Source organism: Parus major, chromosome 28 (assembly GCF_001522545.3).
Source record: "Parus major isolate Abel chromosome 28, Parus_major1.1, whole genome shotgun sequence".
NCBI lineage: Eukaryota > Metazoa > Chordata > Aves > Passeriformes > Paridae > Parus > Parus major.
This window is the reverse complement of record NC_031797.1, coordinates 625,927-652,045: the sequence shown is the minus strand read 5'-3', so window position 1 is coordinate 652,045 and position 26,119 is coordinate 625,927. Positions and strand designations below refer to the sequence as shown.

Genomic DNA, 26,119 nt, shown 5'->3' with positions numbered 1-26,119 from the left:
TTTCTGTCCACTAAAACGTTTTGAAAAGTGTTACAGCACCAATTTTCTTTGCACTGCAGGTTTCTATAGCAGGCTGGGAACGTCAGGAGAAAGCAAAAAAACTTCTCTCCTTGCCTGGGGTAAACACTTGACAGCAGTCATAATGCTGTGTAAATGCCAATTCCTTATATATTTCGTGGCATCCCTAGCAGATAGGTAGATTGTACTGTTTTGGAGTAAAATTCTAAAGCAAAGACCATTCCTGTGCAGGCATCTTGAGGTGGAAAATGTCTCCTGCAGTGACAGGATTGTTCTGTGTTGGCCCAGCCCGGGTAGAGATGAATGCTGGGCACTGAGTGGGAGGAGATGTCTGAGACTGATGCTATTGCGTATTTTAGAGCAAGTTAAGTTAATAAATGCCATCAGTTTTGCATGGGTTGGGTTTTTCTAGCACTTGAGCACTATACAGTCATGTTATACTACTGTAGTTTAAAGGTGGTAAGTGCAGACACAGTCACTGTGGGGGGGTACTTCGGGGACAGACACTTGGAATGGGGAAATGTGTGAAAGATCCAGGAGAGAACTTGTACAGGAACAAGTGGACACACAATATGTACACCTCTGTCCCACTGTAAAAGGAGAGTGTTGGCTGGATGCTGTTGAATGTGCTTTCAGTCAGAGTACCTGGTACAAAAATCAGAACTGCTTCTGTTGTGGGCTTGCATGTGTGTTAGGGCACACTTTCTGATTCCAGGGACTGGACCCCACTCACCTGGTGCCTTTTGCTCCTGGGTGTCCATGAGTGCTGCAACTGTATTTAATTGACTTAAAGTTCCTTGTCATTGATCTCAAATGGTGCCTAAATACATAACCTATGTGATGCTTTGGGAAGAAACAAAGTAGTGTGGGCAGCAGGGGAGAGGGGAATTCTGTCCCTCTGCTGCACTCTGGTGAGACCCCATCTGCAGAACTGTCTCCAGCCCTGGAGACCCCAGCACAAGAAAGACATGGACCTGCTGGAATGACTCCAGGGAAGGCCATGGAGATGATCTGAAGGCTGGAGCCCCTCTGCTCTGGAGCCAGGCTGGGAGAGCTGGGGGTGCTCACCTGGAGAAGAGAAGGCTCCAGGGAGAGCTCAGAGCCCCTGGCAGGGCCTAAAGGGGCTCCAGGAGAGCTGGAGAGGGACTGGGGACAAGGCCTGGAGTGCCAGAACAAGGGAGATGGCTTCCCAGTGCCAGAGGGCAAGATTAGATGGGATATTGGGAAGGAATGTGTTGGCTGGGAGGGTGGGGAGGCCCTGGCACAGCTGTGGCTGCTCCTGGATCCCTGGCAGTGCCCAAGGCCGTTTGTATGGGGCTTGGAGCAGCCTGAAATAGTGGAAGGTGTCTCTGTCTTGGGCACGGCGTTGAATGAAATTGTCTCTAAGGTGCTACCAAACCCAAACCGTTCCATGATCTACAATGCTATGCCTGCTATGTTCTCTGGGAACTTGTTATAAGGAAAGGATACTCAGTGTACTGAAGACAGCATAATAAATTTATGTGAATGGAATCCTGCTCTTCTTCACCTGGCAGGAGAGTAGTCCCCCAGTCCTCCCCAGTGCAGCATCCATCCGGGTAGTGACAGTCCTGACTGCCAGGTGTCACTCTGGGTCACACTTGGAGGGATTAGTCTTGTTTGGAGTATATTTCCCTGGTCTTTAAGGGCCAATTTCCATAAGTTTTAGTAGGACCTGGTTCTGTTTGGTAGTTTGCTGGAGTATTCATGTTTATGTGACTTTTGGGACAGACTGAAAACAGTTGTTGCTCTGAGCCTTCGGAGCAGGCTGGACCTGTGAGGGATGTTGGATCCTTCCCATCCTTGGAAAAGTTATTGCCAATTGTCCACCTTGTATTTTTTCCCTCTTAAACTTACTTTGGTTTTCTTAGTCTGGAGAAATAAGGTAGGGTCCAGGTGTTCAACATTTTTCTAATTGTTCAATTACTCATTTCTTAAAGAGGTAAATAGTCTTGGTAAGTGGGTGTGAACCAACCACATTTGATCTGACTGACCATCTTTGACTAATAAAAAAAAATACTATAAAGAAATCACAAAAGTCATGCTGGGTATGTGTTAGAAACATTGATGAGGATTTTGCAGATGTTATCTGTAGGTCTCCAGTGGATGGAATTAAATCCTACTTGGCTGGCACAGAGGTTTGCTGTTAGTTGTGTGATATGTCTCGTGTCATGAGAGGCTGACTGGAGCTGCTTTAACTCCACGTCTCTTAGGGAACAGGGTGTTGTTTCTGTGCGAGACTTGAACACAGGGGATCTGGATTCTCTGAGAGTTTTAGCAGACAGCAGGAATTACCTGTGGGTGTTTATACAAAGGGTGTATTAGACAACAGGCTCTGACATTGTCTGGGTTCAGCTGAGTTACTGCTGGATTAGGTTTCACAAGCAGGCAGTCAAAGGCAGACGCTGTGCCAGGAGCTGGTGCAGTTCTGCATTTGTTGGCATGAAAACACTGAGGGTTATTTTGGGCTTTCCTTCCATTCCCTTGTGGATTTTATGCTTGCAATCTCCATGTCTCAGCAGACTGGGCATCCTTTTTTTCAGTATCTGAAGTTAATGTGAAATTCTCTTGCAGCCCTTTTCTTCATTTCCTCTGACATTTGTGCCAGGATATCATCATTTGACACCTGTGTCTGTATTTGGTGTTCTGAAATGTCTGGAAAGCATAAGGAAACTTTTGTCAGCCAATACCATTGCAGAGCCAAGCAGTGTGATTAAAAAAGGGCAATTTCACCACAGAATCCTTTACCATTACAATTTGCTTTGTCTTCTAGTGTCCTTAAGCCTAACAATAGAACTTAATAACTTAAAAGTAGTATATTGTTAGAGGAAAACAGCACATTTTCCTGTGCATGCTTACAGTCTCATAGATCTGACAGAGACGAGAAGTTAGCTGAAAAATGTGTGTCTTGGGTTGAATTGCAGTTGTTTTATTGCTCTGAAAATAGTCTTGAAACTATTTTAGTTATTTTTAGACCTACATTGACAAGAGCCTATAATTGTTGGGAAATTACAACCCAAAATGATCTTAGTATGTAATGTTGTAATGGATAGTAGCAATTGCAGAGATTGCAGATAGAAACAGAACAAGTGTCTAGATATATATCCTTTTCCTTAAATATTTTAAGGATTTTTATTATTAATATCAAATTCTTCCTGTAAGAATTAAGAGTAAACTTAAATAAAGTGTACATGAATTATCTACCTTAAAGAAAATTTTTCAGTCTTCACTATGGCTGCTTGTTTGCTGTATTTATGAAGGATTGGAAACTTCTTTTTCCCCTCTTGTCCTTAGGGTTGGGGGTTGGAATAGCCAAAGAAATCACAAGACTCTTCATTTCATACTTGACAGTTCATCTGTTGATGTTTTCTGACTTTCTGCTCTCTATCTACAAGACTTTGTACTGATGAACTTGGTTAAGTGATTGCCTTTCTCCCACATCACACTGTATTGGGAATGGTGAGGTAGTAATGACACAGACTCTCTTGTGGGTTGAACAGCAGAGCAAGGTTTATTACCCCAGATCTTCTTTCATAGACAAGTACACGAAGGTCTGGAAAGGTAAAACCCTTATTGGTCAGTAAACTAAGACATCACCATCATCAGTCAGTCGGGTACACCACCCCTTGACCTTCTCTTTCAGGAAAACAAGAAACTCACAACACCTGCCTGGCTGTCTTCTATCTCGAAGGATTATTTTGATTCCTCTTTATGATTTCTCAGGCTAGTCTGACAAAGTTATGTGACTTGCTTTTCCACAGACACTGTGCTCCCTGCTTGCTGCATTTAGCATCCACACTCCCACACCTATGGAGTTTGCAAGACTGTTCAGAGTTGGTGTTTTAGTTCTAAGTTTCTTGCTGTTGATGGGTGCTCTGTCCAACACCCTCTGTCTAGGAATGCAGGGGGATGTCCAGAGTGGAAGTAAATGACCTCTGAGTTACTCATGATGTGTGCCAGCCTTGGGAAACCATTGACTTACTGAAATATTTGCTGTGTGGATTGTGTATGTTGAGTTCACTTCTTGTTTGCATTTCCTTTCATTTTAATAATGATAATGTTCTTTTGTTAGGATTAATTTCAAAAAATGTTCTTCTGTTTAGGACACAGCTTAGGCTACGGCTTTGTGAACTACGTAACTGCAAAAGATGCTGAAAGAGCAATAAACACACTGAATGGCCTCAGACTTCAGTCAAAAACTATCAAGGTAGGAGCTCTTCAGTCTTCTGTGAAAACAGCATTGTAATAAACTTCAGTCTGATGGTAGAGTCTGTGTGCTGCAGCAAGCATGAGTCTGGGAGGAGAGCAGTGAAGTGTTTTGAAACAGCTTAGAATTTGAAGATTCCCTTTCTTTATATTCCCACCATTTGTACAGCAAGAGAGGGACCATTATAGATGGTTGCCAGGCTTTTTAACTCATGCACATCTTGGATACTTCATAATATTTATTGTAAATCTTGTTAATACACATGCACTTCTTTCCTTATCCAAAACAACAGCCCGTGTTCTGTGTGTATGATTCACTCCTGCCTAGATGATCTATGCAGCTTTCTCCAGTATCAGAAACTCTGACAGAAAACTGCACTCTACTCATGCCATCTTTTTATGAAGCTTTGGAAAATACACTGGCAGGACAAGTTCCTGATGTGAGCTGTGGCAGGTCCAGTGGCTGAGTCAGAACTTGAGAATCTTGACGTGGCAAAAGTGTTTGCCAGGATTGTTGGTATTGGTCTTCTGCCGTCTCCTTACAGCAATGCTTATTTAGTTATTTCTTGGATAAACCCAAAATGAATGGAGTTATGTAGGGACATTCCCTTTTTCCTGGTGTTTGGTTGATTTTCCCTTATTGTCTCCTGGTTCCATTTTTTTGAACTCCAATAAAAATGCATGTGTTGGTAATGGGGGAGTTAATTAAGTTGGCTCATGACAATAAATTGATCTTCCCTGTTAATACCCCAAACATGTATTTTTATTTCTTTTAAAGGTTTCCTATGCCCGCCCAAGTTCTGAAGTTATCAAGGATGCTAATTTATATATCAGTGGCCTGCCCCGGTCAATGACACAGAAGGATGTAGAAGATATGTTTTCCCGCTTTGGGCGCATCATCAACTCACGTGTGCTTGTGGATCAAACCACAGGTGAGTTCTGGGGCCTTGGCTGTGGAAAACTGGAGTGTATGGCATGTGTTTGGTGTTTTTCTGAGACTGGCAGTACCTAAACTTAAGTAAATTAGACTTCCACCAACTAGTCATGGCATCTAGTGCCAACCAGTGATAGAATTTTAATGGGATATCCATGTTCAGTGATTTTTTTTAAACGCAGAATGACCCGTGCTGTCTTTTTGTGAGCTTACAGCCCAAACCTCAGACCATATTAAAATAAGATTATTGTCATTTTTATCAGCTACTAATTTGCCAAATCTACTTTCTTGCATTGACACTTGCTGGTGCTGCAATGCACTGTGTTTCTGGGCTACATGTGTAACCTGGAGTGCTGACCTTACCTTGAATTTACACACATGCAGCTCTTACCCACAGGTCAATTCCAAGCCATAGTTACAGATTTAAAGCAAAACAAAAATGTATTTTGTCTTTTGTACCAGCCTGGAACTCACTCAATTTTCTTGTATTTTAAACCATTTGAGATGTCTTACAGGCCTCTGTGGTTACTGCTAAGCAAAGGAATGAATTTCATGCACTTAGTACTGCCTTGAAAGTTCTAAAGGTATTTTGTGTACTAAAAAAGAGAAAGGGGAGAAGTTATCTAGTTAGGCACTTGGCTCAGAGGAGACCAAAGTTAAGGTTTTCTTTATGATGTTAATTCTGACTCTGTGGTACAGTGTGTTTTCAGAGTTTTAATTTCTTACCCCATTATTTCAGACAACATAAGTAACTGGCTTATCCTGTCACCCAGGTGTTCTGTGGTTTTACTGGTAGTCCATATGTCATGTATTAATGTGGAGAGAGCTTTTACAAATACACTTTTTGATTGATTATGCATCTGCTGTACTGGAATAGAAGACAATCTAATTCCAGCAATTCCACATTTAACATTTATAACTGGGGTGTACATTCATACACATCAGCCTAGAAGCAGCTTTCCTGCTCTAGTTCAGAGTGGGCCACCAGCAGCTCCTGGTGAGCTCAGTCTGAGTGCAGGCTGAGGTCTGCAGGGCTGTGCCCCCATCAGAGCCAGCTCCTGGTGCAGGCACCACTTGCAGGGGTTTGGTCAGATCGTGCTGCAAACAAAGCTGTGCATCAGAGAAACCTGAGGTGACTTGGTGAGATCTGGGGACTGACATGGAAGACACTCCATGTTTGGTAAGGAAAATTCCATCCTGTCTTTCTGGAAGAAAATTACTTGTTTTGCCCAGCTCTGATACCTGCATAGTCCTGTCTCTAGAGCTGATCATCTAGGATGCAGCTGTAATGAGAAGCAAGAAAAAGACTTGTGGAGCACAGTGAACTTAGTAATGTAAGTGTCCAAACTAGTCATCCCTCTCTGGCAGTCCATGGGGTCTGGAGAGCATCTGGATTTGACAGAGCTGTAAAATGAGGTGACAGAAGTCATATAAATAAAACCTCCACAAGAATAATACAGTTTTCATGGGTGTGCTGAGGCCTGATGCTGTATAATTCAGCTCAGAACACACCGTCCGCTTTCCAATAGCCTAATAATGCATTGACTGAAGAGTGGCTTCTGTTACATCTCACAGTATGCCTGCAGAGCTTGGGCTTCCCATCCCACCAGGAATGTAGCTGTGCCTTGGCTTTAAGCCTACCTTTCATATCTTCATCTACTGCCTCTAAAGACGTGCTTTAATTTGTACTTAGCTGTACCTTCTCACAGAGGTGGTACTCCAGCTTTTGAAAATTATTCTGTTTAAAAATACACTTTCTACAATATTTGTGTTTGGAATGAATGCTTTGAAAAGCACTAGGATGAGCATCACGAAAAAGGGAGTCACAGTAAGCTGAGCTCTAGTATAGGCCTTGCTGAGTTGGGCCTTCCTAGGGTGGGACATACCCTTCCTGCTGGCACGAGAGGCTGATCTCAGTGGTACCCGAGCATTATGTGCTGACAGCTCCACTCTGGTCAGCCCATTTGTTGTTATTTACCAAAATGTAAACACACCTTGCTTGTTTCAGGCCCAGGTTTTGACATGTTGCATTTTGTTCTGTGGAACAGAGAAAATGATCCTCAACAACCGTGTGATTTATGAAAAGCTTAACTTCTGTATCTGGCTTTGAAGATGGTCCTGGGTGGATGTAAAGAAAACATGAAAGTGTCTGATACAACCCTTTCTGAAACAGAGCTAATGAAGTCCTACATTTAGTCTGGCCACCATACTTGCTTTGGAATGGCAATTAAACAAAATGTGCCCTTTTAGCTTCACTGTGATAAACCATATTTTCAGCCTGAGGTCAAGTCAGAGATGAGAAGCAAGGGGAGGAGAGCTCACCAAGGCATAACATACCTCAGTCAGATGGATCACAGCATCCAGGGGCTGGGACTAGGAAAAAAATATGCAAATTTTTAATAGCTGTGATACTGGTTCAGTACAGCTACCAAGAGGTAATTCTTCATTGATTTTAATGAATAAAATAATCTACATGCCAGCTGGAAATAATGTATGTGGTGCAGGTGAAATTGTGATCTCTCCATTAAAAAATGTGAGAGTCCTTTATTACAGTCAGACATTTGTTCCCTCATCTCTGAACCTGAGTGTGTTTCTAGCATGGAAAAATGAAAACATTTGCAAAAATCTATCAATTCTGTGTTGGCAGATGGTTTTTAGTGATAACATAATCAAAATAATAAACTAAGAGGTTTGGGTTTGTTTTTAACTGGAATTAATTGGTTTTTTGACTTAATGTAAAATGTTGAGGAGTTTTTTGTGAATGTAAATGTAAGTTGGTGATGAGTATCATGGAATTCTACCACATATTATTTTAAGTGTATAGTCACTGTGGTTGTTATAGCTGAAACGAGTATGTTAATTTGTCTTTGGTTTCTTAATTTTGTGCTTTATTCTCTAGCTGCTGAAGAAATATAAATATAGAGAACTTGAAAGCTGTGACCAAAAGAAATACTGAATTTTTTGGGTTTTGTTTTCAAAGTTATTTTGAGTTTATCCTGAACTTCAATTTTTTTTTATTTTTGTTTTTTTTATTGGTTTGGTTACAAGGTTTGTCCAGAGGGGTCGCATTTATCCGGTTTGACAAAAGGTCAGAAGCAGAAGAGGCAATTACAAATTTCAATGGTCACAAACCCCCAGGTTCCTCCGAGCCCATTACAGTGAAGTTTGCAGCCAACCCTAACCAGAACAAAAATGTGGCACTGTTGTCGCAGCTGTGTCATTCACCAGCTAGACGGTTTGGAGGGCCAGTGCATCACCAGGCGCAGAGATTCAGGTAGGTTAGGAAGAATAAATGCATTTAAGGCTGTGCTCCTGTTCCTGTGTCTGTCTGGGGAGCTGTGCCCCAGCAGCTCGGCAGTGGTACCTTCATTGCAGCATGTGTGAATGAATACATAGTGCACTATGTGTCCTCAGTGTTATGTAAAGAAACTGTTGCATTAAAATATGATTAAAGAAAAATCTCACTTGTAAAATTTATATTGAAGTTAGTATGTAAAGGTACCTGCACTCTGGTGTCTGTTTCCACTACTGGGTTACAGTGAGGGGCCAGCAGCAGCAGGTTCCAGGTGCCTGTTGGTAGGTGCCTGTCTCAACAGATCCCCATTCTGTGGTCTATATATCTGAGCACAGATAGAATTTGGCAACTTAATTAAAGCTCTGAATGGTTGGTTCCAGCAGGGAAGTGTTACATCAAGAGAGGAAAACCTTATCTCTGACGAGAAGGTTCTGTGGGATTCCTGCCTGCATTGCAACCTGTGCAGGGTTCTGCTTTCCCTTGAGGCCTCTCAGATTTACTGATGAGATTATTGAGTAGTTGCAGCATCCTGTCTGCTTCCAGGGCTATGGAAGACGTTTGCTTTGCCATAGAAAATTGCTTTTGTTGCTTTGAATATGAATTGTTTGAATTGGAAATGTCTTGGGTATTCATGGAGGAAGCTGATGGTTGGAGGGGACTCTGGAAAATGCAGTTTTTTGCAAAGAAGCAACAGGCTTTGAGATGATATATGTTTCTGAGGGTAGTGGTTCCCTGTTGAGAGTTTACTCCTTTTTTTTGTTTGTTGTATTTTTCTCCTGTGAAGGATCCAATGAGCTCAGTAAAATTGAACTAAAATCTCAGCCACCTTTTAGTTGTGCTGCTTTTCCAGTGTTGCTGTCTCCTGTCTGCAGTGCTCAGCATTTTGAGCACAGCTCTGTGTAATGGGTCTCCAGAGAAAATTCATACTTTTGTAGTCAGCTGTGGTTTTATTCTGAGAGTGGTTGAACAGTTTGCCCAAGGAGACAGTGAATTTTCTGTCTTTTGAGATGCTGAAACCTGGCTGGAATTGATACCAAAAGGATTAATCTAATTTCTACTGTGCCAGTGTAGTTTCAGCTGGAAATGGGGTATGCAGGATCTGCTTTCTCAGTAAGGATGGTTGGAAGATAAGGGGAAGACATCTGGCTTAGAAATGCAGCCACAGCCAAAACAAGGACTGAACCTGGGAAATTAGGGAGAGTTTTATGGTAATGAGCAAAACATACAGGTGATGACTGTGTATAAGCAGCATGCTTGTAGAAGATCATGTGCATGCAAGGTGGAGTTATCCCCTGTGCAACCAGGCCTGTAATGAATAATGCCCTTCTGAGCACTATATTGGTGTTAAGGAGTTTTATTGGAGTGGTTTTGGTGAGTTTTAGTGACAGGATGAGCCTGAGCAACTTGCTGGAGCAGGTGCCTCACTTCAAGCAGGGGGGTTTCTTAGAGGATTTCCAGAGGTCCCTGCCAGCCTCAGTTGTTCTCCAGTTCTCTTCAGCTATAGTCTAGGGAAGTTTAGCTCAGGCAGCTCTTGGCAGTCACCCAGATCTCCACAGCACACTGTCTGAGCCATGCTGAGGAATGAAATTCTGCATTGCTTGTGTTTAGGTGAATTATTTTAAAAATTAACACATCTGCCCTTTGTCTCAGCCAGGGCTTCACTGTGTCCTGATCCTTATAAAATATTTTTCATTCTTAACATTCTTAATTGGACATTTTCATCATTGTCCTTCCCCCTAAAATTTATGCCATGATCAAAATGCATCAGAATAAGCAGTGCAAATAATATTCCCATCCATCATTAAGAGACCAAATACCTTTAATTCAGTCCTGTAATAATCACTCAGGAACAATAAAAATTATTAATGTATTTATGTCAAGAATTGCTGGTGAAACTAAATTCTAATAACCAGTTTGTTCATTATTCTATTGTTGCACCATTTAGAGCAGCATTAATGTCAATTGTGTGCATTTCATAGAATCACAGACTGGGTTGGAAGGGACCTTAAAGCTCATCTCTTCCCACTCCTGCCATGGGAAGGGACACCTTCCACTGTCCCAGGGTGCTCCAAGCCCTGTGCAACCTGGCCTTCCACGGATGGGGCAGCCACACCCAGTGTTTCTGTAGGCTTGAGATGTCACAGTGGGGATTGAGATGAAGAAAATGTTCTGTCTCTGTTCCATTCCTGCTGCCATGGGAGCTTGTCCTGCTGGATGTCTGTGCCCAGTGCTCGTTTGTCAGCCTACTTTGGCTGGCTGCTGTGACAGACCTGCTGGTGGGGAAAGAGCTGAAGATTTTGAGGTTCCACAGCCTGGCAAAGGTAGGAATAGAGCAGTTGTGGGTCAGGCTGTGCTTTCAGGAAGATGCTGTAGTTGACTTGCAGGCACAAGCTCTTCATCTCTGCCTGGTCACAGACTTTTGAGAACTCCAACACTTTCTACAAAGCTTCCTTCCCTCAATCACTCGTGCAGACACGTCTGTACATGTATGTCTGCATGCACCATGGAGTCATGGAATGATTAAGGTTGGAGAAGACCTCCAACATCATCTAGTCTGTCTCACAACCCTTTCTATTTTTCTTCCCATCTTTAGAGTTAGCTGCAAGTTTTTCTTGTGAGTTTGTCTTCCTTGAAGGATGCTGAAGTGAAGGAGTTGTGATTAACTCATGCTGTAGATAAGCTCAGGAACCTGGGTTTGGGCTGAGTTTTTTTGTTTTGGTAGTGAACAAGACATGATGACTGGATAATCAGATTCCACAGAGCCTGCAGTCTGTATAAATTAAAGTTGTGATCTCTGCTCCACAGAGGTTGAATACTTATCCTGATATTTTGATTGCATTTCATCTTGTTTCATCATAATCCCTGTAAAATCCAGGATTAAATCTTTAGTATCTAATTCGTAATTATTAATTTCCTACAGATATTTCTCCAACCCTTTGTATAATGTTCTTTTAATCCTTTTGAGTTCCTGTGGTGTTTGTGGCTCACATCAATCTTAGTGCTGTGTCCCACTGGATTCCTGGGCTAATTCAAAGGCCCCCAGAGGGTCTTCTTCCATCCAGAGGGAATGATGCCACAGGATGGGATCATGGAGGACAGATAAAACATCTGGGGCAGGGGTTTCTTTACAGTGTAAGATTTGTTTCCTTAAAGAGAATAGGAGATCTCCAGGTGCTGAACTGTGATGAAATGGAGGGTTTAGCTCCTGAAGCATGAGGAGACTGCCTAGGGCCCCTGGAAGTCCTGTGCTTTTGCAGCTCACTAGAGCTTTATAGTAGAACAACATTCTTTCAAATATCAGTTATTGCCAGTTCAGCTGATTTAGCTTTCTGACTTGTTCAGGGTTGGAGCCAGTTCCCAGTTCCTGTAATGGGCATAACTACTGGTATCAGCCCCTGAGTTCTGCCCTGAAGGGGAGGGAGCCATTTCTGACAGTTCTTTGATCCAAGGGGAAGTGCAAGAAGACTGTTTAACCCTGTCAGTGATATGGTTGCTCAGACAGCTCCTGTACATCTGCTTGGTTTCACTCCAGTGAAATTGTTAAAATTTTTAGTTTTTTGACCAATTTGTAATTTGGATGCAAGCTGTATGTATTGACTAGAAACCATTTCATCCAAAGTACTATTTCACCAGTTCTGGAGGAATACAGGAGTGAAACCACAATTGCTTCTGTTCTTCTTATGTGGTTGTTTGATCCAACACCCTGATTTATTTCAGGCTTAGAGCTTGTGTCACGCAGTTCTCAACAAGATTTGTGTTGACCACAGCAGATAATTTCTGTCTGTAACTGAGACAGCAGAAAAAGTTGCTTGTCAGAAGGACATCATCAGTGTACCTGAGCTCCTGCTCTTTGTGGAATTATTAAAAAATAAAAACTGCCAAGCTCAAGGGCAATGACAACACAAGCAGGTATTAAAACTAGTGTTCCTGCTTATTGGCATCCCACCTGTGTCACAGTACAGTATGTAATTGTCCTTAGAATGCAGGGAAAAGAGTTCAGCAAAACCAGCACAAAGCTTTGTTAGGGGAGGTTTAGGTTGGATCTCAGCTCTTCCCCCCGAGGCTGCTGGCACTGCCCAGGCTCCCCAGGGAATGGGCCCGGCCCCAAGGCTGCCAGAGCTCCAGGAGCGTTTGGACAGCGCTCTCAGGGATGCTCAGGGTGGGCTTGTTGGGGGGTCTGGGCAGGGCCAGGGGCTGCACTTGATCCTTGTGGGTCCCTTCCAGCTCAGGAGTTTCTGTGATTCTATGAAAAGTATTTATAGGACTTCTATAGACCTAAGGATAAATTGCTTTCATTTAGGAGTGTCATTTCTGAGATTGCATCCTCCCATGGGTTAAACTCATCCCAAGATCTGTAAAAACGAAGCAGTCTGTCTGTCTAATGGCAGAGGGAGCAAAAGGTCATTAATAGAAGTGAGAAGCTTATAAAGTGAAGAAGAGTCATGATTGAAAATACACTGTTGTTGATATTTAATGCCCCAAGATGTTGGAAGTATTAGGTTAGCATGGCTTGAAAGAACCATCCACAAATAACACTGACTACAATATCTTCAGGAGGGTTGAAAAAGCAGTTTGGAGGAGACAGTATAAAAATAATTATAACAGAAATGAGGACACTAGTTGTAAGTGTGCTGAGATTGTTCAAATTACAATATTAAAGGAATTTTAAAACCACTTCCTCTGAAACATCCTGTATCTCTGTTTGCCTTAGTGTTTGCCCTAGTAGGACGTTCTTTTAAATATCCTTAATAAGTATAACTTCCTAAAGGTCATCTTAAATTGGCGTGGCCACAAAAATCTGTCCTGGCAGGACAGAGATCTGTGTCAGCTGCTCCAGGTCCTGCTCATGCAGGCTGTTACCCTGAACTGACAGAGATCTGGGGTCCCTCTTGTGCAGAGTGGGAACAGAGATGCATCAGATTGGCTGAATAGTATTTCCTACAGGGTTTGTTGGTTTGGTTTTTTTTCCTATTCTTTTAGGTTTGTTGTTTTTTTGTTGGTTTTTTTTTTCCCTGTTTTCTTTGGTTTGGGTTTTTAATAAACCTGTAACATTTTTGTGAGTCAAAGCAGGAAGAGAGGACAATCTGTTTGAAGATAAATATATCCAAAGAGCAGGGGTACTTGCTATTTTAAATTATTTTGTCTGTAACAAGCATTTAGATTTGTTGTTTTCTTGCATTTAACACCAGTTGCTCTTCTTCAACTGATTGCAGTCCTTGATGTGGTGTTACCTGGGCTCATGGGCAGAGCCTTTGAAGCAGGCAGGGGCAGAGCTATAATGACTGCTGGAACCAACGTCAGGCAATTCTGAGCTCAGTGGTTTAAGCAGGGACTTGGGACTGGTGATCTGTTGAGATGAAAACTTGACAGATATTAAGATAAATTCATCCTACCAGACCATTACTCACTTGGAAAGAAGCTACAGAACTGGAGGTGTCTGTCAGAACAAGTAAGTGTATCAAGCATGCAAGCGCAGGAATGTTTTTGTACAAAGCCAAAAGAAATAGCAGATGTGTCACCTCATCATCAGATCACATGGATTGGTATGTTTCATTCACCTTGTGGTACTTTTAACTGCTTTTTCAGTTTGGCTATAGAACAAGGCTTTCCAAACTTGGATTTTCGTGGGGCTGGCTGTTAGTGAGTCGGTGCAGCTCAGGAGTGCCCCACTGTGCTCCGGGAGCCCCTGGGCTGCAGAGCAGCAGTGAGGGAGGGATGGAGTGACACTTGTTCTGGGTACAGGAGAGTCCAGGAGCTCAGGTGTCCAAGGCAGTGAGCTCTGAGCACCAGAGAGCCTGGGGGAGATGGGCACTGACTGGTTCTTGTGTGTGAGTGCAGAGTGTGTGTGCGTGTGTGCGTGCACTGCCACCCCTCTGCTCCCCTCCCTCCCTGTACACTTCCTCCAGCCCTCCCTCCTCGGAAAAGGCAGCAGCAGCTCCTTGATGCAGTGCAAGAGTCAGAGGGGAAGCATTTGGCACTTACTGCAGCATTCACTGCCCAGACATCCCTTCCCTGTTTCCTCCAGGTCAGCAGAGAATCAGGATCTGCCACCGCCCTGCTCTTGGCAGAGAGCAGCTCGTGTACCGCTTTTAAGGGGTTTGCAAATCACCAGTGGTACACCTCAATTTGGGAACCCCTGGTATAGTATCATTATATTTCTATGATCACATGACCTCATATTTTTAAATAATAAATAAGTACAAGGGTAAAGTGAGTTTTTGACCTTAACTTTCACATTTTCTGGCCTTTGAGTGCTTAGCTGTGCAGCCCTAACATTGCACTAAAATATTGAGAAGCTTTGATTTTCTGGAGTGTACACCAGAAATAGAATAAAGGGGAATTAGAAATGTGGGTTATAGAGAAAATAAATTAATACAAAGCAAGACATAAACAGGAGAAGATTTTTGCATTTTGTTATGCATGAATCCTGCCGAGGTATTGTGAAGGAGGCAGGATTCAGGAAGAGTGTGTAGGTGATTTTAAAAATCCAGTTCAGTAAAGTCAGATCTTAAGTTTTCCTGGAAAAATTAATAAAACAATCAGTACACACTGGAATAATAAAACTGCACTGAGCCTGCTCATGTTGGGAGTGTTTGCCTGTACCTGCTGCCTTTGGGTGGAAAGGGAGTAGGTTTTGTTATGTTTTACAAAAGAAGAAATTAAGACATACAATCTCTACTCCTAAGAACACAGCACACTCATCCCTGCCCCAGCAAACCCAAAGAAACTCTTTGACTTAAGAGTTTCCCAACATATTCTTTTTGAAGCAAGAAAAAGAGCATGGGGTGAAAAAAAATCTCCTCCTGTGAAATAAGTGGGAGATGTCTGGGGCCTCTGGGAAGGTGCTGCCTGTGCCCCCAACTCGAGCAGTTCTGCAGCAATGCCCTGGACACTCTGAGCAGCCTGGCTGAGTTCAGAGATCCATACAAGTACCCTGGGAAGGTGATAATGTAATTTTGCCTTGCCTGTTCCTTGTTTATTTCTAAGGATAGTTCCCTGTTGATAAAGCAGTTGGAATACTTACCTTTTTTTTCCTGGCAGCTGTCAATTTGATTGTCAATTTGAATGGGGAAACATTTATGTGGCGGTTTTGATGTGCCATGTATAAAATATTCATTCTCAGTTGCTTCCCATTCAAGTTACTTTGCTTAATTGAATTGAACTTTTACATGAAATATTGTGCTTTTTATTTGCTAGGTTCTCTCCTATGGGTGTAGATCACATGAGTGGGCTTTCTGGTGTAAATGTTCCAGGAAACGCATCTTCTGGCTGGTGTATCTTCATCTACAACCTTGGTCAAGATGCTGATGAGGGAATCCTCTGGCAGATGTTTGGCCCCTTTGGTGCGGTTACCAATGTGAAAGTTATTCGAGATTTCAACACCAACAAGTGCAAAGGTTTTGGTTTTGTGACCATGACAAACTATGAAGAAGCTGCAATGGCCATAGCAAGTCTTAATGGCTACCGCCTGGGGGACAAAATCTTACAGGTTTCCTTCAAAACCAACAAGTCCCACAAATAACTTGCTCGTGCTTTTTGTATGGAATAGATAATGGAGTGACAGAAGTTGAAACATTTTTGTTAGTGTAAAACTCATTTTGCGCCAATTTTCACAAGTGTTTGTCTTAGTCTAAATGAGAAGTGAAAAGGTTTTATATTCTGGGATGCAACTGACATGTTCAAATGTTTGAAATCCCACAATGTTAGACCAATTTTAAGTTCCTTTAAGTTATTTCATTTAAAACATGTTAAAAATCCCCTGAAATCTTAAGTAGATTGCATTAACTAGACCCTCTGGATGGTGGTAAAATTGAAGCATGCTTTCACTTATGAGACTAACATTTGTTTCATTGAATGTTGTCTGCAAAAACTGGAATTTTTTGAAAAATATCAGGCTGAATTCATTGATTTTCTTTGGTTTTATGTTGTTCTTCCTACCCATCCCCCTGTCCTTTTGTTCCCCCCCAGTTTCAGTAGTATGGAAGAAAAGTTGAGAAATACTAATGTTTTAGTTGACAGTGACTTGTTTGATCAATTAATATTCATTACTCTCTGTCTAGTTGAGGATCAAGCTTTTTAAAGTCAAGGTCTTGTAAGTAGTAGCATGCCAGCCTAACTTTAACACCATTGAGGAGGTAAGTTGCACACTGAGCAGTGGCCAAGCTGTCCAATTCACAGGTTTTAGAAATGTGACCTTTAAAGCCCACTTTGAGAGGAATGGACCAAAGAGTTTCAAAGAAACTCCGGGAAGATTTCAGAGTCAAAATGAAACTCAAAAAAAGCGAGTGTGAATATATGTTGCTACTTTATCAGACTGAATCTCTTCTGTCCAAATATTTAATGCATGGTGCACTACTTACTGGTACATTATAATGCAGCAAGATACTTACTCATTTTCCAAGATCATTGTAGTTGGAATTCCTTTGGCAGTTCTATTTTGTAAAGAAAAAACAGTTATAAACATTTGAGCATTGTATTTCTCGCATCCCTTCTAATGAGTGCTAGTTTTTCTATTTTAATAGGATTTTGTTTTGACAACTAGCTTTACTTATTGAACACTCAGCAGAAAAGTACTTACAACTTGCAAGTTAGATATTAACCAAAAAACCCCTTTGATTTGTAGATTTAAAGATTAATCCCCCAGGTTTTCTGCAGACTGCCTTGAAACTCTGAGTTGTTCTGTTTCTGTTAATTTTCTTTTGCTTTTTTGTGTTTTTTGTTTGTTTTTACTTTTGCATTTAAGAACATTAAATTTGATTTTGTTTTGCTCAAATTTTGTTTTGTTTTTTATTTTCTGTTGTTTTTTTTGCTAAGTATTGCACAAAGTGTCCAGCTTTCAGAGTGTTGTTTTAAGGAACTGTAGCTCTTCTTTAAGAGAATTTTAATTTACTGCTTTGACAGATGAGTAAAAGAAAAAGAGTTTTTGGAACAAGCACCACAATAAATCCATCACATAGAAATGATGTGTCACAGACTGATGTAACCCTCAGGTGTGCTTGGGTAGGAGACTGGGATGGTTGGCCCTGCCTGTACAGGTGTGTGAGCTGCTGTGCACAACTAGAGACTTGGCTCTGGTGTATATGTAGGTTAGACCAGGTGTGGAAACGAGGTCTGTGGCAGTTTAATGCAGTGTGTCTTTGTTTTGCCTGAATCTCTACGAGCCCCAGAGTTCATTTCCAAACTCCAGAGACCAGTCCATGCTGCCTGCTCATCTCCCTCCATCCCCAGTTGACCCTGCCTTGTGCTTGCCACCGTTTGTCCTCTCCTTGTCATCCCCTTGCCATGGGATCTGCACAGCCCAATGGCTCCCTCACCCTCCACATGCAGCTGAGCTGCTGCCCAGCTCCAGGGAAGATCTGTAGGGGGACCTGATCTGATGTTCCTTGACCTGCCCAGGGCATATCTAAACCCTACACGTAGGCCTTGGCCCAGTGAGCAGCCTCCTGCTGAGTTTGAGCTTATGTGCAGTAAATGCAGGTGGGATTTTTCCTGTTAAAACATCCAACCTTGCCTCTCCTGCCAGGCCCTCCCCATCTCTTGAGAAACTCGGTGCTTGGTGAAACAGTGACTGTGACACAGCAGCCAGCCCACTCCCACCCCTCAAAGCTGTTCTTGGCTGTCAGAGTTTTCCTTCCACCAATTCGTCACCATCCATTTATCAAGTCAATGATTATTTCTTTTCTGCATACAAGGAGAGCTTGGGAAGCATTCTGGGGGTTCTCCCAAGTTAAAGCTGTGTAGTACAGAGAATTTCTCTTACCCATCACCGTTGAACCCTGCACTGTCCTGTTCCACAGGAGTGGGCTGTAGTCATTCCCAGTTCCAGTCATTCTCTCTTGCTTTATTCCATTTAAGATAAATTTGCTACTAAACTAAATGGGAATCTCTGTTTGTCACAATATTTACCTGTGGGTTCAGACCTCCAGTGAGTGACCCCTAAACACAAGTCTGTATCAGTACTGGTTCCAAGCACACTGGCCATGGCAGCTGCACATTGCTCTGCTGCCACTTCTGAATAAAACCCCTTCTCTTGGATGCTTTCTGGCATCACTCTTCCTTGCTTTTTCCACTGCTTCCCTATTTCTCTAATTCTTTGCCAAATAAGAAGGAAATGCAGGATATGGTTTTGTACCGCTACAACAGTCTCTTTTAGCAAAGGTCTGATTCTATCTTTCTTTGATAGTTGCTGTGATAATAATTTTCAGGCAGTTGGTATGAGCAAAGCACTGCTGCTCAAGTCAGGAAAAGAGGAAAAACTCCTGCTAAGAGCCAGAGCTGATACCAGAAGTAGTGTATGATCTGTGCTATTCTAACAGTCAATAAAACCTTGGTGTAAATAGCTGAAGTCCAGAAAAAATTGTGTATGTATTTTTGATGCTTTTGATCCTAAACAGCAGCTTGTGCATCCTCCTAGTAAAGACCAAAAGGCAGCTTCAGGGGTGGAAACTAAATTCTAACAAGACATTTGCCAGGAATTTTTCTACCCAAAAGGTAGGAGCAACTGGTTTCCTCCTCACACTCTGCTTTGAAGCTCTCACTTGAACAGACCTGTTTCAAGAGAGGTTTTGGCCTCTAATTCTCAAAGAGTGCTCTGCTGTTTCATCCATCAGTTTGATGGAATCCAGGTGTTTCTGCCAGGTGATGCTTCTGTCAGTCAGTGCTTACAGGATCTCTGTGGAACCAAAGGGCTGTCTCAAAGCAGAGGTCTCATTGTTGATGAGATACAGTGGTCTCACTGAGGTAGAGAGTTCTGGAAAGTCCTCATTGCTGGATTAGGTGTGATGATCAGATTTTGGAGACCTGGATTTTTTGGTCTGTACTGGAGGTGTGCTACAGGAACAGCTGAGAAGGGAGTGTTTTGGGGTCCTTTAGACTAGGTTAAGAGTCTCTTGGGAATCCCCAGGTGTAGCTTCTGAAGGAGCAGGTGTAATTGGTGCTGAAAACACAGTTATCCATGCTGCTGTCACAGGGTTTCATGTATAGGTGCTGAGGGGAGTTATTGCATTTACTTCTCAGATGTCCACATGAATGGACATGCAGAAGAACACTGGCCATAAGCCTCATCATCTGTAAACCTCCTGTTAACCATTAGCAGATAGGGAAATCCCACATAAGTATGGAAGAGGAATCTCAGATGTTGCTGTATGTGCTTGGAATGAGCTGGCAAAGGCACATGCAGATCCTTCAGGTGAGGGGATGGCAACACCAGAAATCCAGACATGAGCAAAATCAGAGCAGTGTTCAGTTCTCAGTCATTCCCTGTAAGATGGTATCTGTGCACTGAAGTGTTGGATTTGTTTTATTTTTATTTTTCAAGCTGCATTATCATAAAGTTTGGTTTACTTGGGCTGCTCCACCCTCCTGTCAGAGACTGGCCAGTGCAGTTACTGTTGCCTCCTGAGCCCTCCTGTGCCAGTCCCTGCATCTGTTCTGGCTTTGGGGCTGGGAAAGGCTTGAGGACCCCGCTCTTAGGGTGAGGGGAGAAGTCACCATTGCCACAGTGGTGTGTGTGGCCACACAGCTTTTCCTTCCCTTTGCTTGGATATGGTTTTTGTACATCTGGATCATGTGAGCATGAAAAACACTGAAAATCCAGACATGAGTCACTGGAGCAGGATAAATTGTCACTGCAGTGAACACTGGTTGGTCAATGTGTGGTCATTTGCCCTTGTCCAAATGACCAAAGGGTGTTTGCATGGAGAGGACACCTATTTTTGTAGGGGGATTGAATGTTGTAGTAATGTTATTTATACAAAGCAGTTAAAAATCTTTTTAAAAAAGGTTTTAAAAAAAGTCCTGGTATCATTTATAGAAAGAATATCCAGCAGTCAAAAGAAAATTATGAACTAACTGTAAAGGTGATCCATTATTTTAAGGCTGAGTTTGGAAAATGAATAGTTATTAAGGTCCTTCAACATTTGTTACAATTCTTATGTTGCTTTAATGTTCTGGGTAAGGTCAATAAAGTAGAAATTCTTCAAATATTTCAGGAGAGATTTTTTTTTTTTTTCAGTGCATTTTAAACAGCAATAACTCAAGTTCCTTTTTGGATAGTTTATCATTACATGTCTGCTCTAAAAAAAAACACTTAGAGAATGTCCCCATGTTTACTTTTCTAACACAATATACAGATCATATGATAAAATAAACTGTTTATTCACAGTAGCTCCTCTGGTAGCTCTGCCCTGCAGAAGGTTAGAGTTTGTGGCAGGTTTTTAACAGATGGCTTTTGTGAGCTGCTGGTAACCTGCTTCAGTCACATAAGTACAGAGCAGTTTGTCTGGATGCTGCTTCTGTCAGAAGATCCCTGTATTTTTTATTTCCATAATGAAGAAATGTGTCCTTTATAACTCTGTCAATGAAGCACCTTATTGTTACATTTCTACATTTAGGCATCTACAAATAGCTTTAGAGGGAAGGGACCAAATTCACCATAAGGAAACACCAACCCCTTGAGCTCCCTGAGTGGAGCTGCACTTGTGTTTTGGCTTTTTTTCATTTTGTTTTTATTTTCCAAGAGCTGTATTTGTCACCTGAGGTAATTTAATCTCTATTTGGAAGCAGGAGAGTCTTTTTGTGCCTTTGGCAAGTTCCTCTAACGTAGCTCTGCACTTCTCAAGATTGGCTGCTCAGCACAGTAGATTGGATAAATCCAGAGCTCAAGAGGCCAGTGGTTGTTTTCTGATTATTATTTTTATTATTACTGAGTTTCTCCTTACTAATGTTAAAAATGTGGAGTTGATAAAAAGGGTCTCTTTCCCTCCCCCTCACTTGGAAGAGGCGGTACCTCCATGGCCACCAGTGGATTGAAAATCACCGTTAATTTCTAAGCGTCACTCGTAGGTTGATCAGGTATGGCATCATTTCAGTGGTTGCTGTTTGTAGTAGTCTCATGTAGTCAAACAAAACCAAACTCAAAGTGCTGCTTTCTCATCCTGCCTGATTTAAAACCAGTCAAAGTCTTTATGATCTCTAGAGCCTGACACACCACCCCATGAGTGGGTTTGATGTTGAACTCTGGCGATTCCTTCTAGATCACACTCAATCAAACAGCAACAAAGATATTTTTCTGTTGAGTGGAATTTTCAGCACTGAAATTCTCTTTCGTTGCTAATGACAGGAAAACAGTAATGGTAGAACTGCCACCTGAAACCTTGGAAAATTGATTCTGTGTTCATATTTTAGAATCTCAATATTCTCCTACTGTTGTTCCTTATTTCTAAACATTTTTGGGCAAGTTTTTAGTGGTATGGCTGAACTTTTTCACTTGGTCATTGAGAAGAAAATAACTTGAGACATTTGAAACATAAATTGGGATAAACCTTGATTTGATGAGTAATTTGAATTAATACTGTGCTTCTAGTATTTTTATTGATTTCCTTTAACTTATGTAATCTTTTGTTTATAAATTAATCTGTTTGTGGGACAGAAGGTTTTATCAATTGCTTTCCATACTGTACAGTATATGGTTACACATTTTGTATATTTAGTGTGTTTTTAAGTTATTGATTTGTTTTATATCAAATAATTTATTTTTCAGGTACCATTTTCATTTAAACTTTGTTTTTACATGGGTTTACTTTAAATAAAGTATGACACTGCTTTCCAAATGTCTAAAATGAAGTTGAATCCCATTGTGTTATTTTGAGATGATTTATGTAAATTAACTTATCTTAGAAATAACTGCAAAAATGTACCAAGTTCATACTTTGGTTGTGCTTCAATTCAAGTGCTTGGAAATTCTCTGCAATGATTTTTGAGCAGTTTGAAAAAATGGAATTTTCATATTGAAACAGTTCAAAGATTTGTTGATGAAGCAGTAGCTTTGTAGAATCCTGTGGATGGAGTTATGAACATTGTTTTCTATATGAATTTTCAAAATTAAATGAAACAACTCATAGATATTTTACACTGGTGTTAAGACTTAAATGACATTATCTATGTTAATAGTGCAAAGGAGTTTTGTACTTTGCCACATGTTCATGGCTGGTTTTGTTGAGCACTTGTTTGGAACATACTCGGGATGCTTTTACTTGAGCCCTGGTGAAGGGTGATGTACTTCAAATAGAATTAGGCTTTTACTTAATTGTTCATATTTTGTCTTTTTTTCCCTGCAGGAATTGGATTATTATTGTGCAGTTTGGAATTTGACATATTTTCAGAAGAATCTGAACTGTGTTCAGGAATGGGCCAATCAAGGTTCCTCCACTAAAGTTGTGGCCTTGTTAGAAAGATGGAATTAAAAGAAGGGGCTTAGTTTCCTTTTTATTTTTCAGGAAAAATGTTGTTGTCTTTATGTTACATTTTTCTCAATGATTAAACCAAACCCAAAGTCCAGCTATACTGTTACTCAGCTACTTCAGGGAGCTCCTGGGGAAATTGCCTTAAGTTGGCCCATTGGAGGTTTAGATTGGATGAAGATTTTCTGCAAATTGCACCAGGGTTGCCAAGCAGTGATGGTTGCAGAAGTGTTCAAAGAAGGTGGCTGTGGCACAGAGGGGGGTCATGGGCTAGTGGTGAACATTGTGGTGTTGCCAGGTTGATGGTTGGACTTGATTGCCTTAGAGGGCTTTTCCAGCCTGACAACTGTGATTCCATGAGAAGGGACCAGACCATCAGTGCAGGTCAGGCTCCCTGGTTCCTTGGATGAGGCTGGGGCAGGACCAACACTCCCAGGTGAAACCCTGGGGGAGGTTCTGTAAGGGCTGATTTTCAGAAATGCTTCTGAAACCTTTTGGTTGAAGGAGCACATATAATCCTGCTGGCTCAGCACAGACTGTGTTCCAGTCTTAGTCCTTTCTTCACCAACACACCTTTGGTTTTGGTTTTGGTAAACTCAAATCTGTCCTGCATTTTGGCAGGTGCCTCCTGGCCTTCAGTCACAGAAATAATCCCTCTGAGAGCTGGGCTAATTGTTGTACCTTTGAGATGTTGCCTGTTGTTTTTCTCTCAAAGGCTTACTGTGAAAAGTGATGTAAAGTGAGAGATATAGTGTTTCATGTATGATGTCATGGAAAGTATGGAAATGCTGCCTCACTTCAGGATCTCTTCCAACTCAGGAGTTTTTAGATTTCCAGTAATTTTTTCTGCAATGGAAATTTCTCAGTTCAGCACTGTTCACCATATGGAGTTACTCATTGACCTAAATTGGTAAAGAGCAGAAGTGAGAATTTCTGTTCCTACCATTATATCAATGGATTGTTGAATGTGCAGCATCTGAGGTATTCAGGAATGCTTCATCAGGATTTAGACCTTACTTAGGTTTTCCTTTGCATGAGCTGGAACACCTCCATTCTTGCTCCCTCCACAGTTTATCCCACATGGTTCACTTTCCTTATGTTCATTTGACCTCTATTGTATTTTCCATGTTTTCTTCTATGAAAAATCATGAGGGGGGAAAAAAAAATTCAGTTCCAAAAAGCTTAATAACAGACATAGCCAAGTGAAGTTCTAGCCCCTCAAAAATGGGTCTTTTTTGAAAAGCAAACAAAAAAACTGAGTGTAGATCCATTAATGCCTAGACAGGGACTCTGGTTTTTGCAGAATTCCTGACAGACTCCCTGGCTTTTGACTATTCCCCCTCCTTGCTCTGCTGTTGTGATATCCTGATTCCAAATTTTATCCCCTTCATTTCCAGAACAGTGAAAGAGGGAGGGCAGCAAAAAGGTGTTAAACTGATATGTCAGAGAAAGATGTCTGTATTTCCTATCCTTAAAAAAAAATGGAAAGAATATGACTGTAAAAAATGTCCTGGGTCATGCTAACAGTGCACTTGCTCCGGATTCTGTCCCAGCAGTGGCAGTGAGCAGCTATTTAAGGAAGGCCTGGCTGCCATCCCCCTCCCTTCATTCCCCTTGTGCTTCCCCAGTTTGGAAGTAGCTCAGTGTCAGAGGGGCGCTGCCTGTTCCCCAAATACCTCCTCTTCTTTAGAGTCCTGATTTTTGAAATTGCCTTTCTTTGTCCTAAACTGTCCTCTCCTTCCATCCTGTACTGACAGCAGGAAGGGGAAGTGCTACATTTGGGAGTGGTTTTACACATGTGTGTTATCTGTGCAGCTGAATGAAGGCAAATAAATCACAATGCTTTGCTCTTTGCACTGTGACACACTTTCTTTTTTGTGGGTTTTTTTGGAAGTGTTTATGTATAGAAACAGTGATGAGCAAAATGGGACTCTGATTCTTAGTTTGTCAGAACTTGAACTAGCATCTTACTAGCAAATAATATTTCATTGTAACAAAACTAATTTCAACCAAATTTGTTAAATTTAAACAGTTAAAATACAAATTTGCTTTATTTGAATTTTAAGTGTGATTTATAACTTTCTAAAGGTTGACATTTCCAGAATGGATTGATTTCTCCCTGCAGGGCTGGAGCTCCATGCTTATAAAAGAGCATGTGCTCAAACTAGAGCTTACAAAGAACTGAGTTGAATAAAAATAAGTTTGAGGCTTCCTGTGTTCTCAGAGTAGGGATCCGAGGAGCTGTTAAACCTACTTTAACAAACCTCTTAAACCTGCTGTTTGAATGTGTTGGAACAGATTCTGCCCCAAGAGAAGGCTCGTAGAGGAGAGCAGAGCAGGAGTGGTTTGGCTTGGGAGCAGAATTGGGGCAGTGTAAGCAGTGCTGAGCTGCTTCCTGCCATGGGCTCCAGCTCTGGTGTCACAGGAGGAGGAGGCACTGGCAGGACTCCAAGGCTGTCTTGCAGCCCATGAACAGCTGTGGTAAGTAGCTCATGCTTCTCAGTCCTGCCACAAAGGGGTTTGGTCTTGGTCTAACCAGACTTGCAGAGTTTGTGATGGAACACTTTTATGACCATATATCCTGCTTTACCATTCTGTCCAAGCTTGTTCCTTGTGCTTTACATCTTTCAAAAGACACAGAGTGCGTATACATTTGTATGTGTGTGTACACACACATGTAATACCTGTGTGTAATAGAACATGTAGACTGTATTTATACATTGTTTAGAGTACCTACACGTACCTGTCAGTTGTGTGTTACTGTGTCTCTGCTGTATGGGTGCTATATATAGCACATGTAGAATGGCACTTCTGGCCTGTCTCACATCCTGTGCAGTGCAGGGGTACTTCATGCAGAGATGTATGTCCTTAAAAAAAATCAAGATTATGTGCAGCCTTCTAAGGCATTGGTCAGAACTGTTCAGTGATGTGAGGAGCGAGCTGTGGAGGTTTAAGAAAACTAATGTCCATATTGTGAAGAATTTAACATCCATATTTTTCAAACTCTAGAAAACTGCCACATCTGTATATTGTGTCTTTTTCAGCAGTGGTCCTGTACTGTACCATATCACTGCTGCTCAGGGAGCATCTCCTGTTCCCTTCTCCCTGTGAGATGCAGTGCTGTCACTCCATGGGAGTAAATGACTTCAGAAATCAGTGATTTTGTTTTAAGCCATCTTTATTCTGTATTTTCCTCCTTTCTGTTTTTATTTATTCCATGGTCCTTAATGTTGTAATCTTTTCTTACTGCAGGAATGGAGGAAGGAAGACAATTCAGCTGCAAGAAGGACTGTGGTTCTAGAGAAATGGCAGTGACTGACTGTGCATACCACGGCACACGGCATGATAGCCTGGGGTGCCTGGCCAGGCCCCTCTCTCCATCACTGGATTCCCAGAGGGACATCAGGG

General features: G+C 41.7%; 1 protein-coding gene across 2 annotated transcripts in view; it reads left to right on the top strand.

Annotated features, from left to right (window-relative positions):
- ELAVL1 (ELAV like RNA binding protein 1) overlaps window positions 1-22,553 on the top strand; it is a 46,095-nt gene extending 23,542 nt beyond the window's left edge. The window contains exons 3-7 of one of the 2 annotated variants that reach the window (XM_015651769.1): window positions 4,140-4,243; window positions 5,021-5,174; window positions 8,225-8,450; window positions 14,497-14,610; window positions 15,669-22,553. In XM_015651769.1, the coding sequence (XP_015507255.1) occupies window positions 4,140-4,243; window positions 5,021-5,174; window positions 8,225-8,450; window positions 14,497-14,610; window positions 15,669-15,993 (923 nt within the window). In that variant the 3' untranslated portion in view covers window positions 15,994-22,553. The remainder of the gene's footprint in view (window positions 1-4,139; window positions 4,244-5,020; window positions 5,175-8,224; window positions 8,451-14,496; window positions 14,611-15,668) is intronic. The other variant, XM_015651768.2, reaches the window with a different exon arrangement.
- The last annotated feature ends 3,566 nt before the right edge of the window (window positions 22,554-26,119 follow it).